The following is a 15,567-nucleotide window of genomic DNA, read 5'->3' as shown; positions in this document are numbered from 1 at the left end:
CCTCCAAAGAACTGGTAGTAAAACACATTCCCATAAGTGAATAGCTGGCCGACATATTCACAAAGTCTCTACCAACACCTCATTTTCTCATTCTTCGCGCCAAGCTGACAGTACAACCAAGATGTATCAGCTTGAGGGGGGGATAATAACGAACTTACCTAGGTCTGTGGCAATACATTCTCCACTAATTATGTCTAGCTTATTATTGTAATACCCTTCCTCTCCAGAATCATCTACTCTGTCTATAAAATACCTGGCATTGTAGCTAGTGAGGGATAAGCGTAAGCTAATTAATAAGATATCATCTTCTCTGCTTCGCTTCTTCTTCTTCTTCTTCTTCTGTTTGCATTTTTCATTCAAACTTTATACACTACAAAACCAATCCCGTATCCTCCTCCCCTTAACACAGTCATTGTCATCATCCTCCCTCAAAAGCCCATGCACCTGCTACAATTCCCAAACCACCATCCCAAGCCTCCTTGGTTTTACCCAACAACCTATCTCCCACACTTCAATCTCTCATTTGCCATCATCATTGATACTTTGTATCGGCACTCTTCTGACCAGATGTGGTCACGATGTGTTGGTAATGATGAGGCCCAAAAGATTATGGCTCAGGTCCATGATGGCAGTTGTTGGTCCCATCAATCGGGTCCTAAGTTAAAAATCAGGATTAAACATCTTTTTATTATTTGCCTATGGTGCCCCTTGATTGTATTGAATATGCCAAGCAGTGTCATCAATGCCAGATTTTTAATCTGGCGATACACCAACCTCTGAATTTACTGGATCTGATAGCTGCATCATAGCCTTTTGAGGTCTAGAGCACTAACATTGTAGAGCCTAATAACCCTCCGTCCTCTCGAGGACATCAATTTATTCTTGCAGCCACAGATTATTTCTTTAAGTGGGCAGAAGCTATCCCATTAAGAGAAGTTAATACATATAATGTGTTGTACTTCTTTAAGAATAACATCGTCTATAAATTGGTATATCGTGTCGCATTATCTTTGATAATGGGTTAACCTTTAAAAACACCAAGATTAATAGATTCGCTCGACGCCATCACATCAATTGACAAGATTTGACAATCTATTATCCGAGAGCAAATGGTTTGGTTGAGGCTTTTAAGATGGCCTTAGTTATCCTTATCAAGAAGATTCTTCAAGCCAACAAGAAAGAGTGGAACCATAAACTCTCGGAGGCTTTGTGGGCATATTGTACGACATAACGTACACCCACTAGCTCTACCCCATCCAACCCATCCCCCTAGTCACCAGTCTGTTGTCCATTCCCCGTACATCCTTTAATAACCTCTACTTTCCTCGGTTGCAACATTGCCACTACGAACTATGCCCTAATTTCTGAGTGTGACATTTTATATTTGTTATCTTCATCTTTGGTTTGAAGAGTCTTCATTGTAATCCTATTTAAATTCAATAAAAGTACTTACATTTCTATTGTGTTTTGGGTTAACTCTGATATCATCTAATCTTTTCGCTGAATTTTTTATTACAGCGAAACTAACTTGTGCATGAAAAATTCAGGGGTTCGTTGGGTCTCCCATTGATGAATTCATCTCATCAAACTACTTTACTAACTATAACTTTGCTAAAATTAGAGATTATATATCTTTCTAAATACATTTTCTAGTTTATGAATTTGAATTTGGGTATTTTTCTCATTAAAAAAATTGTGTGAAAATTTATATATGGTTTAATTAATCATGCAAATCCTATAATTTTTATCACTTTTTTTAATCTCTTAAATTATAAGAAATATGACTTAAATTCACCATTTTATGTAGCAAATTTATATGATTCAAAAGTATATGAATTAATTTATGAAATAACTGATAGTTTTATATGAGTGAATATTAATTTATTTTAGACAATACAAATTTAAATATAAATTAACATAAATTTATCCATTAAAATCGAAATAAATATAAAATTTAAAATAAATGTAAGAAAACTTTTAGTTAATCTTATATTAATTTTTATATTAATTTCATTAATATAAAAAGATTGAGTGTTATATACGTAATATGAAAAATTAAATATTAAATATGTAAATACATAAGAACATTGATATAAAATTTAGGGTTATTTATATACATATCACCCAATTCCTATGCATTGAAACATCTAAATTCTACTTTTTTACATTATACCCAAATTTTAATTTTTTTAGTAATTAAATACACTTTTTTAAGGCATAGATAAAGGACCCGTTTGGGGCAGCTTATTTGGTGCGGTGACGTTTTGAAAACGCATATGACCTGTTTGGGTAGCCTGTTTGGGTAAACTGCTTTTTGACACCTTATATGTTTTCAAAACGTAGAAAACAACGTTTTCACACCGCACCTATCTAAGTGCGGTGGCAGCTTACTGGCAACGGTCTGGTTTTTCCAAAAAAATAAAAATTTGTAATAGTCACCGCACCCAGCTTATCAGCAAATTATTCAATAAGCTACAGCTGCACCAAACAGACTCAAAATATTTTATATATATATATATATATAAAGATTGTGATATGTACATAAACTTTATTTAATTATGAAGCCTTTTAAGACTAGATCAGAAATCCTACGTGTAGTTGACCATGTCAAGCTATATGGAGAAGCGAGTATATGTCAACCGTAGGACACTCATCTCATCCTATCCTTCTCAATTATTTACAATGCCCCATCATTTCTCGGGCCCACGTTTACCTTGGTCAACGGTCAATCAATTTAATTAACTTATCCAACTTAATTAAAGGATATATACTTACATATCATCCAATTCTTATATATTTACATATCAAACATCTAAATTTTACTTCTTATATTTTTACCCCCAAAATCTTTCATATCACATGAAAAATCTCATCATTTTTTACCCCCGAAATCTTTCATATCACATGAAAAATCTCATCATTTTTATTTTCAATATATATATATATATATAAATTTTCTGTGGGGAATCTTAACGTAGCTCTATGTGCGGCGCAGGGTTTCCTGAGTTATTTTTAGTTTATTTCTGGATTATTTTCAATAATAAAATGAAATCAAATTATGATAAACTCACCATAAAATAAATGATCGATGCGAATATGAAAGTCCAATATCGACCGAGATAAGCGTCTGCAATATAGGCGCCAATAATAGGCGTCAGCCACACAGTTCCAACCCAATTGGTAACATTATTTGATGATGTCACGGTGCCCTCATGGAGCTTATTAGTCATATAAAGCACCAAATTTGATGAAATCCCATAATAAGCCATCCTCTCAAACACCTCATACACTGCATGCATATATCAACCAATAACTATCATTTTATAATATAATTATATCAAAAGCAACATTAATTAGAGTGAAAATAAAAATTTTATTTATAATTATCACGAACTCTAAACTAGAACTTACATATAAAATGTTTTTCAATTATTTTTTTTATTTATTTTGAAAATTTATAAGTGCTTTAAATATGAGTTTCATCACACACCAAAGAGAACATAAAAATCAAATCTTTCACATGCATGATTACGAATGAAGTAAATGAAGCTTATCTACAAAACATGCGGCTTTCATTCTTCCACGAATCCATTTTTACAAGCAGGCAAAAGCTTCATTTTTCTCCTCCTAAATCCATTCTAATTTGTTTGGGGTAGCGGTAACTTATTGAATAATATGCTGATAAGTTAGGTGTGACGACTATTGTAAATTTTTATTTTTTTTGAAAAAATCATACCGCAGCTAAAAAGCTGTCACCGCATGGTGTGATGAAAATGTTGTTTTTCAGTTTTTTAAAAACGTAAAAGTTGCCAAAACGCAGTTTACCCAAACAGACAGATGCGTTTTCAAAAAGTCACCGCATCAAATAAACAGCTCCAAACGGTCTGCTGTTAACGCCTTAATGACATATAGAATCTTCTAGTCTTAGTAAATAATGATGGTTAAGAGTGGTTTAGGAAGAGATTAAGGTGGAGGAGAGTTGATTAGTGGATAATCAATTGATTACCTACGACGAAGCCACAGGCTTTCCAGCCGCCGTGCTTACCGCGCTTAGACCGGAGGATTGGGTTTCCGCGGAGATCGACGGAGCCGTCCTTCGTGTGCCGCCTCCGCCTCTTCGACGGATGCCATTAGGGTTGCAGAGCTGGAGGGAGAGGGATGGGAACTAGTGAAAGGAGAGAATGGAAACTAGTTTGGCTCCCATTTTATTTTGCACGGAATGCCCTTTTTTATGTGAAAGTTTACATAAACACCACGATATACTTATTTATTTACATAATTAATATCTAAATTTATTATATTTATAAATAAAATGTTTTGATGTCGTGAATTAATATATAAAAAAAGTTATTTTGTTTTTAAACATTATTAAATAGTGGTGTTTTAATTTTTTTTTAAAGATTTGAATGTTATGTATATAAATATAAAATTTATATATTAAATATGCAAATATTAAAAATTGTGTGGTGTTGCTCGATGTCTACATCAATAAATTTCATCAACTGACAGACATTAATTTCTAATTAATTTTTTAGCAAGAAGGTTGAAACGACAATTAAAAATTTTCTATAACTTCGATTTCAGCAAACTTATAGTCAAATTGGCTGGCTGATTGAGAAGAATCGAATGATAACAAAATTTGTTCAGTTCAAGTCAAATTAAACTCAAAACAAGTCATTAAACCATTTTTGAAAGCTTACGGTGCATAATTGGAAGATCAAACAAATTTCAAATCTACAAGTTTATTCAATTTGACCATCTCGATAAGAAGAATTCAATGAGTATAAGACCACTCAATTATGATATCATTAAGGTACTTAAATGCCCATTAAACGCAATCCGATTGTGAGAACTACCTTGAGTCGTCTGATTAGACTGTTTTGAATTTCTTCCTTATTTATAACATGAACTTTATAAATACATGTCTAGCCCCCAATTCTGCACCACAAATTTGTAACTTGAACTAGAGGGAGGTCGGGAAGAGGGGTTGAGGTTCCGAGTTCTACACCACAAATTCAACGAGCGCCGCCCAATTCTGCGGTCGCCGACCACCATTGACTACTTTCTCGTCGTCCATCGTCAACCACTATCAGCCACCACTCACTCATCGTTACAAAGCCCCTTGCAAAAACACAATATGTGCCACGACATCCCAACATACATTACAAAACAACGAAGCACCTGACGTAGTAGTACATCATTTTTGACCACTGTGTAAAGATACATCCGAAAGACAAGATATTGGAGTCTCATCAACTATTACTGATTACAATCACCCCGACTACTAGGCAACATATTTTGTATCTTGAGAAAATGTGAAATATTTCTTTGTTTGTGGGACAAGAACCTGTGTATTAGTGTATATAATTATCAATTCATAGTGGATTATTCTGATTGAGCTAGGCCTCATGGTTCTTTCCCTTTTTGAGTTTTCTATGCAAAAATGTAGAAACTTTTCTTGTTGTTTTCTTTTTGTTAAATGGATTCTCATACAACATTAAGACAATAATTTATACTCTACCACCGTGAATCTTCTAGCACAAGTAAGTTTAGTGTCATCTATGGGAATGACAATCCTACTGTTGAAGTACTTGTAAGACCTGCTAAATGGCCAGCAGATGAAATATTTTCAACAACTGAGTATTTCATTCCAACACTTTTCATTCCAGGGGATAGTCACGGAGCAAAGGGCATCAAACCTCAGCATTTTCCCACCCTGGATGGCGTTACCCTACTGACGAAGGGACCTCGGGTCCCTCTTTAGAGGATCGAGTGCGCAAGATAGAGGTGTTCCTGCACAAGATCTCCCAGCTCCTACGTTAGGCCCGATAATCGATGTTCACACAACTAGATTAAGCTTATTACCACTAGTCCAACAAACAATGGAAAATACCTCGCTTAAACATGTCAATATTGGACCCCCTCCCCACAATGGAACCCTTCCCCGACTAGGCCAAGATGCTGACCTTCTCGATACTGCAAGTTCCAATCATTCGTCTCGTGTAGCTCATCTGATATAGTACTGCCTTCGATGATGTCATTTATGAGGAGTTATAATGCCTTACCTGGGAAGAGTTTTTTCTAAGGGATAGAGATCGCTCCTCGCTCGTCACAACTTCCATGACTCCTCTTACTTAATCCAGAAAGTCCTCCAACACCCCATCCCTATTTGTTTTAAGCTCATGAACATTGATTCCTACGATAGGGTAACTGACCCCTAAGAGAACGTTGACCATTATCGAAACATCATGAACATTTAACATGCCTTTAATGCGTTTTTTTGTCAATCGTTCTTAATCACTCTTAAATTTAAAACTCGCACGTGGTTCTACTCTCGAAAGAGAGGCACTATCATCATCCTTGACAAGCTTGTCAAATTATTTGTGAAGCATATCATAACAAACAGGAGGATTTTCAAAGATTCATCTTATATCCCAGGAATTTCGTAAGAAATAGGGAGTGTTGCTTAAGGATTAATTCCGCGGGTTCTTCACCAAAGCTTGTCAAATTATAATATTTGATCCAGAGTTGGTTTGAGGGGTTTTCCTTAGGGTGATGCTCCGCCCATGACATTTATACTCATCATTTATTTGAGAGAAGGTTCACTCTTACACTAATCTTGTCCATCAACTCGAAGTTGAAATAACTGCATATGAGGCAATCAATGCGCACAAGTAATAATTCAAGTGATTCAGAGAAAGCATAAGAATTAAGCCAAGGATGATAATGAAACCTCACTATCAAGGAAGTCTGACCAACATGGGAATTGTGATATCCCTCCTCAGCTTGCAAACCAACAACTTGAGCCTCAACCAGAGAAGGAAAATATACTACTCAACGCACTTCGTGCCATTGTTTTGATGGCCATCATGGATGAAAAGACGATTAAGTGGCCTTTCCCCCGGAAACATAACTCGAGGAATTAGAGGTAATTCTGTCACTTCCACCATAGTTGTTATTACACCATTGAAGCATGTAAATAACTCGAGAAAGATATCAAAAGACTAATTTGATAGAGGCATCTGGTCAGTTTGTGTAGAATAAACTAACCGGTACTAATAATGCTCCGACCATGAGGCAAAAAAAATTCAAAAGTAGCATCACGGGAGTTACTCAATTCAATGATGAAATTCAAACAATTATATGAGGCAGTTACTGTCTGGCAAGTCCTAATCACTGCACTTGAATAACCAACATAGTAGTAATCACACTTCGAGTTCATCACTTTTGATCATCTGATCGGAAAGGAGTCCAAGCACCCCACCAATTCCCTCTCATCACCGACGTATGAATTAGTGAATCCTGGTACAATGTAAAGTGGAAACTGATTAATAATGATAGCTTTGACGGTGTCTTATTATATTCCACCTTCCTTAATCTAGGGCTGATTATCGAAAAGCATCAACTCGCTTTTGGGCCACTATACAGGTTTAAAAATCAACCGATAAAGATTTAAGGAATGATAAGTCTTGCTGCTATAATTAAGGAATTTCCTTGATGGATGACTCATTCAATCATGTTCATTATCATCAAGTCAAACTCGATATATAATGGCTTCTTCCATCTTGGGCCATCACTTCTTGGTCACACCTCAGGATCAAGTTTCCAACCCTTGTGGGGGTCAGTGTTGTGCACAGAGATCAATAAATAACATACTCATACTTCCTCAAACAAATCTGACCGTGCTCATTGACGATTCTTAGAATAGAAAATTTTAATCTCTAAGATAATGAAATGTCCAAACGAGCTTCTTCCATAGAAGACTTAATCTATGTTCCACTCTCTAATGACCACTCCTTACAAATTGTGCAGCTTGGTTTCCTTCTCTTGAATAAGTAGATGTTAGATTATGGATATCTCTAGAGGAACCAAAATATATTTTCTTGGATCCCAACTGATATGTCTAGAGTTGACTCGTGGTAATAACACACCCCCTAAAGATGTATCCAACCTTCATCCAATCATTTAAAAGAAACACAACTTCGCTTTAGGTCCCCCTGCAAGCCATCAAATAGAAAGTTAGCAAGCCTTTGGAAGTAAAGTTCATATGGGAGGTAAACCAACATCCATGGCTGGAAAATGTCAGTATGGTTAAGAAAGTTAGTGGTTCTTTGAGTATGTGTGTTCATTACACTGACCTTAATGAGACATGATTGAAAGGAGACTTTCCTCTCCTATGCATAAATCAACTTTTTGATGCCACATCAGAACACCAGATGCTTAGTTTTTTGGGTGCATACTCAGGATACAATCGGATAAAGATGAATCCAAGAGATGAGGAAACCATCTCCTTCCAAACATACAAAATTTTATACTACTACCAGGTTATGTCATTCAGGTTGAAGAACACTACTGCAACCTAACCAACGTCTCATGAACAAGATCTTCAAACAACTCCTCGGGCACACAATGAAGGTAAACATTGATGATATGCTAGTTAAGAGCTTGGAAGCATCATTGCACATCCCTCATCTAGACAAGTGCATCAGACTTCTTCATCGTTACGACATGCACCTCAACTCAACTAAACATGCCTTTGATGTCAAAAGTCAGAAGTTTTTGAAATTCACGATCACTCATAATAGAATTGAGGAAAACCTAGAGGAGAAAAGTACTGAGAGACATGGTGCCCCCAAGGAACATCAATAAAGTATAGCACATGAACAGCTGCATCCCCGCCTTTTCTCACTTCTTGACTTGTTCTGTAGATAGTACCTACCATTTTTCATGATGTTGAGAGGTGCTTGGTATGTGGATTTTCAGTGAACAGATGAATGTCGGGTTGTATTTAAGTAAATCAAGACATATTTGACCTTGTTGCCTCTCCTTTCAAAGCCTTATCGAGGGGAGATGTTATATATCCACATTGTTATTTCGTCTCACATGATTGGCTTTATCATATTCAAGGAGGAAAATTTGGTCTAATGACCATTCTATTACATGTTGACCTCATTTTTTGTGAGGTTTGTTTCCCTCTCTATAGCCTAGGATCTAGTCATTGACTTCCCTAATAACTCTCCTAGAGGAATAGCATTGGTACCCACACCGCTTAGAATTTCAAACCACCTCTTAACTCTTTGTAGTCTCGTATGTTTGGTTTCAAATCCTCAACATTTAGTTGCATCAATTAGAAACAACATATTGAAATTCAAGTTGAGTTCCTATAAGGATTGAAAATGTCTTAAGAAGACCATTTGGACTTAGGAGTTTTCATTCTTTGAAGCATCATACACATCCACACACACATACATCACAATACGTACCACATACACATTCACACAAATACATCACACATATTCACACACACATTCATATACAAACGCCACACACATTTTCACCCCAATTCACATCACGTACACTTACAACTCACACACATCCCACCATCAAATAAAAAAAAATTAATCAATCTTTAAATTTAGTCCTTACGCATCAAATATTATAAACCCATTTTAACACCAAACTCAAACTCGCCTAAAAGCCACAAAATTTGATGCCCCCATAAGCCTCTCTCCATAATTGATGTTCCCATATTAATTCACCACATTCATGTGCCTAAATCAAATTGGCCATGAATTGAATTCAACCTAACAAAATCAATTTCGAAAGTCCATTATGATAAATCTAAAACACAAAATCCACAAAATATAAGCCCAAGTCCATGACCAAAATCAAATCAAAATTGAATAAAATAAAAGCCTCCCATGACATAAATAAGCCCTCTCATCACATTAAAAATTAATCAAACCTAAGATGTAAAGTTTCAAATCAAAAAGTGATTAACCATTCCCATGACACACTCAAACCAAAGTTAAACCCAAATCCCATGATTAACCACCCAAGCCCCCATAAAACACAATCCTTATGACAAGTGAGTACAACCCATTTTCATGCCAAAGACCAAAAGCCACCCAAAAGTAATCCAAATACATTCTCCCCAAACAAATCCAAATCACTCATGACCTAACAAAAAGTAATAATAATAATACTAATCATAAAATAAACAATAATAAAATCAAAATAATTATATGCAAAGACCAAAAGCCACCCAAAAGTAATCCAAATCCATTCTCCCGAAACAAATTCAAATCACTCATGACCTAGCAAAATGTAATAATAATAATACTAATAATAAAATAAACAATAATAAAATCAAAATAATTATAGTAGTAATAATATATATATATATATATATATATATACATTCTCTCTCTTCTATATTTTCTCCAATGCCAACCTCTACTTCCACTTCCTCTCTCTCTCTCAAGCCCATAACTTCTCCTACTCTTTCTCCAACCGAGCCCCCCTCCACCTCCTCTTTCTTTTCTTTCTTTTTTTCTTTTCTCTCCAAAAGTGAAAAACAAAAAAAAAAGATAGGTCTTTAATGACTTTGAATTCCACTTCTCCTTTCCAACCGAAACTCCTCCGCCTCCCTCTCACCTGCCGGCCCACTCCTTCGCCACGTTCCCTCGCCGAAGCTTCGACCGGCAAGGCAACGGCGACATCGCAGCTTACAAAGCTCTTCCCCTCTTCCTATTTTGGACCCAAATTTTTGATTTTTTATTTTTCAGTCTAATAAGGGCCCTCTGAACCCAACCTCCTGAACTGATCCCTTGGATCCCACTCCTTGATTTGATCATTTGATTAACCACCTATCCCAAATTGGTGATAGACTGATAAGGTTGGAAAAATGAGCTACTTGGCTTTGTTGGGCACAAACCCAATCACATGTTAAGCTACTCCAAGCTTTCCATCCTTTGGTCTTAAGGTGAAAGCACAAAAATCCATATATATAGATATAATGATGATGATGATGATGATGATGATGATAAAATTTTTTAGATTTAAATTGTTTCGGATAGCAAAGCTAGCCTCACCTAAAAATAAGAGGAGAACTCATAAGCCATCAACAAATTTTTATCAACCGACATGAATCTTAGAGCAAATTTCTAAACAAAAAACTTTCAAACTTCAATTTAATATATATATATATATATAGAAGTCCAATTTAAACAAACTTATCGCCAAACTGGCCGATTCGATGAGACAGACCCAATAATACCAATTGGTCCAATCTGAGTTAAACCAAACCTAGATCAAGACACTAAATCACTTTTGGAAACTTTCAGCCCATAATTGGAAGGTCAAATAGATTTCAAATCTAACAAGCATATAGTCAAGTCGAGTGTCTTGTAAGACGAATCCAGCAAGTATTATATCACTTGATTTTGACATCATTAAGACACTTAAATGTCCACGAACACCGTCTAATTGAGGGAACCTCCCTGCGACGTCCGATCAGAGTGGTATGGATTCCTTTCTTATTTGTAACATTGATTCTATAAATAGAGGCATACCCTTCTTTTGAGAGGGGACTTGACATTGAACCAAAGAGAGGTCGGAGCTTGAAAGAGGAGTTGAGATTCTGAGTTTTACACTGAAGATCTAGCGAGCAGCTCCCGCTTCTATTGCTCCCGACTAAGTTCGACCACCGCTTGCCAACCTCCATTAACCACCATTGGTCGACACCCGCTCATTGTGACAAAACTCTTTGCAAAATCACAACGTGCACCGCGGCATCCCACCGTACGTCATGAAACAACAAAGTACCTGATGGAGCTATACATTGTCTTGAACACTATGCATCGCCGCACCTCAAAGACAGGATATTGGAGTCCCAACAAATGTCGCCAACTAATATCACCCCTGATCACTATACAACAACTATTATCTCTTGAGAAACTATCTATTCCTCTCCCACCAGAGGGACAAGGATCTGTGTGTAATTATATCAATTCATGGTATAATATTCTGACTGGGTCAAACCCCTTGATTTTTCCCCTTTCCAGGTTTTCCACCTAAAAAATATCTTATGTCTATGTGATTGTTTTTTCTCACAACGCTAAGATGATAATTCATCACTCTACTGTCACGAATGTTCTAGCACTCACCACGATGTATGCATGAAAATCTCAACTTATATATAAATAGATAGAGGAGAATTAAGAATTATAAATATAAATATAAAAATTTAATAAATTTGTTTTTTCTATCTCATTTTTGTCTCTTCACAGGAGTCTGCCATTTTACAAATAATAAATTGCCTTTTGTTTGTATGTTTAGGGTTCCACAGAGAACGGTTAATCAAAGAGTAATTATTTTAAAGTGATTTTTTTTATACAAGTTATTTTTATTTTAAAATAAATTTAATAAAAAACAGCTTAAATTTAAATCAATATATTTTGATTTTTATAATATATTTTACCGACTGAGGACAAAAATAATATAATATATTTACTTATTTTTGGATAAGATGATGATTTGGTGATTAGTTATTTCCTCCCGAAAGCTTCCATATTGAAAACTCAAACGGGATGATTTTTTATTTTTTAAATTATTTTTAAAAAATAAATAATTCTTTTTTTTATTTTTTTAATATATTTGTGGCGATTTTAATTAGAATTAACATTTAAGTATATCTATCAGAATATTAATTTCATAAATTTATCATAAATTTATTCTCATATATATATATATATATATATCAAATGGGATGATTTTTTATTTCATAAATTTATTATACAAAGACTACTCGAAATATTGGAAAAAATATTATATTAGGACTCCACACGTGAAATTACGTCGTGGAGGTGATCGGCCCGGTAATACAAGAGAATATTCCCCTTGTGTTATTCAGGTGTTATTATATTCTGAGAATATTTCTGGTGTTATAATAACACAATAACACATCAATAATACTTGAATAACACACAATAACACTTTAATAACACACAATAACACATGAATAACACGAGGTGAATATTCTCTGGTGTTACCGAGCAGATCACCTCCACGTCGTAATTTCATTGGACTCCGCATGTAAGTCCTGATGTAATATTTTTTTGATATATTGGTATTTATAAATTAATCATCCAAGTATTTTTTTTTTTTGAATTATTCAACAGATTTATTTATGCACGTCACGATCAAACTATTTATTTATGCACGTCACGAACAGACTATTGAGAATTTGATAAAAATGAAAGGTATGAGTTGGGGTTTTACCATGGATTTTGATATTTGATTGAGCATCTGACAAATTGATGAAAGTGAGTGGTTGATTTGTAAAATGCAATTTTTCAGTGGTCTATATGTAATTGCCTCAAAATTGGCATTCAAGACAGACTTGCAAAACCCAAACACATATTTTTATGAAAAAAATTTATAACATCAAGATGCCAGAAATAGCAATATATGGAATTGTAGGTCTATGGTTTGCAAATCCAAAAAAGCAAGTGGTACGTATGTAAATTTTCCTTGTTATTTTTAATGTAATGTCAATATAATATATATTTATAGGTATTTGACAGGTACGGATAACATATTTAGAAAGATTATACTTTCAAATGCGCTCTGGCAAGGCAGAGTCCTGGCCGTCGGCTTTAGGGCCCGTTTGAGGCAGCTTATTTAGTGTGGTGGTGTTTTAAAAGCGCATCTGATCTGTTTGGTTGGATAAACTGTGTTTTGGCAGCTTATTCATTTTCAAAATGCTGAAAACAAGGTTTTCACACCGCATCTAGATATATGTGGTGACAGCTTTCAGACTGCAGTCTGGATTTTCCAAAAAAAAAATAAAAACTTGTAATAACCACCGCACCTAACTTATCAGCAGATTATTTTTTCTAATCAACTTATCAGCAGATTATTCAATAAGATACAGCTACCCCAAATAGACCTTTATTGTATATCGACATGATATACATGAGATAATCTAAAAATATTTTCAATATGAAGCAAATATGTCTGTGGAGGGCAGAGTCAGGCATTCCAAAAGCATATATATAGTCGATAAGGAAAACTCCTCCCATCAATTCTAGAACAAACAATTTAAAGTTAAAACATATTTAGATGCATCATATGGTTAATTAAATGATTAAATAAATTACAAATATTTATATTCAGAACGAGCATCTCAATTAAAAGTATCCAACGAGCCTAAGGTTGCATAATTTCGAGGTCATTACAACAACAACAACAAAGCCTTAATCCCACTACGTGGGGTCGGCTACATGAATCCTTTTTCTCCATTGCGTCCTATTTAGTTTCATATTTTCATTTAGTTCTAGTAAATTAAGATCATTTTTAATACAATAAGCCCAAGACTTCCTAGGTCTACCTCTGCGGTCTACCTCTGTTTTTCTTAACACAAGTCGAATTTAAAACATCTACTCTCCTAATCGGATCATCTAATGGTCGACGTTTAATATGACCAAACCATCTAAGATGACTTTCTCTAATTTTGTCTGTCACGGGAGCTACACCAACCCTATCACGAATATATTCATTCCGCATTTTGTCTCTAAGTGTAAAGTCACTCATCCACCTAATCATTCTCATCTCGGTAACACTTAACTTATTATTATGCTTCTCTTTTAAAGGCCAACATTTAGCGCCATAGAGCATTGCAGGTCTCACCACCATCTTATAAAATTTTCCTTTCGGTCTTAGCGGTACTTTTCTATCACACAAAAGGCCCGAAGCATTCCTTAAATTATTAAAAAAAAATGATATGTGATAAAAATGAATCAATATAGGTTGTCTGATCAGGTAGTTATAAGAGTTATTCACCGAAGGACCCAAACGCTCCCCCTAGAGATTATAAGTAAACCTCTCTCTTCACTTGAAGGAGTAGAAAAAAAAAAGTTGGATTTCAATGTTATTATGAACTGAAGACTTCACAATTACTTTCCCCCTATGGCATCCCCCGCTCACTGTCATTTGCGAACTTTCCTAGATAATGATGTATCTCCAAGATTGTGTAACGATGTATCACAAATACGATGTAACGACATATTTCAAATGCGATGTAATGAATAACGTCATATTAAAGTCTCGATGAAAAATTTCGGCCTCCGTAGCCGCCAACCACTATCGATCACTGTCTGTAAGTCAATGTCGACCACCACTAGCCATTCCTATTGACTACCGTCGGTGAACTCTATTAGCTAATCATGTATCCCAAAACATGGTATAACCACGTATCTCGAATGCGATATAACGATATTTCCTCAATGCACTATAATAAATAACATTGTATTAAAGTTCTAGTGATAACTTTCAGCCTCCACAATTGTAGATCACTGTCAGCCACCGCCCCCCACCTAGTTCTGAACGCCTCTGTTTGTCACCATCAGCGAACTTTTCTAGTTAACGATATATCCCAAATACGTATAACGATGTATCCCAAATATGGTATAACCACTTAACCCAAATATGGTGCAAATAATAACATTATATAAAGTCCCGATGATAACTTTCAACCTTCATAGCCGCTGACTAATGTTGACCACCTCCCACTAGCTGCCTTCAACCATTGTCGATCACCCTTGTCTGCCACTATTGGCAAACTCTACTAGTTAATGACGTATTCCAAATACAATGTAATGATGTATCTCGAATACAATGTAACAACTTATCTCAAATATGGGGTAATGATGTATCCTAAAAGTGGTGTAACGAATAATGTCATATTAAATTCATGATTCTAACTTCCGACTTCCGTAGCCATCG

General features: G+C 35.2%; 1 protein-coding gene across 1 annotated transcript in view; it reads right to left on the bottom strand.

The window, feature by feature from the left end:
* The window catches only part of LOC110023761 (protein NRT1/ PTR FAMILY 5.2-like), an 11,547-nt gene extending 8,250 nt beyond the window's left edge, over positions 1-3,297 (bottom strand). The window contains exon 1 of the mRNA XM_020723328.1: positions 3,072-3,297. Coding sequence (XP_020578987.1) covers positions 3,072-3,269 — 198 coding nt within the window. The 5' untranslated portion in view covers positions 3,270-3,297. The remainder of the gene's footprint in view (positions 1-3,071) is intronic.
* Between the last annotated feature and the right edge of the window lie 12,270 nt (positions 3,298-15,567).

The sequence above is a fragment of the Phalaenopsis equestris genome, unplaced genomic scaffold (assembly GCF_001263595.1).
Source record: "Phalaenopsis equestris unplaced genomic scaffold, ASM126359v1 Scaffold000229, whole genome shotgun sequence".
Classification (NCBI taxonomy): domain Eukaryota; kingdom Viridiplantae; phylum Streptophyta; class Magnoliopsida; order Asparagales; family Orchidaceae; genus Phalaenopsis; species Phalaenopsis equestris.
The sequence above is the reverse complement of the archived record's forward strand: the minus strand, read 5'-3'. Positions and strand labels throughout refer to the sequence as shown.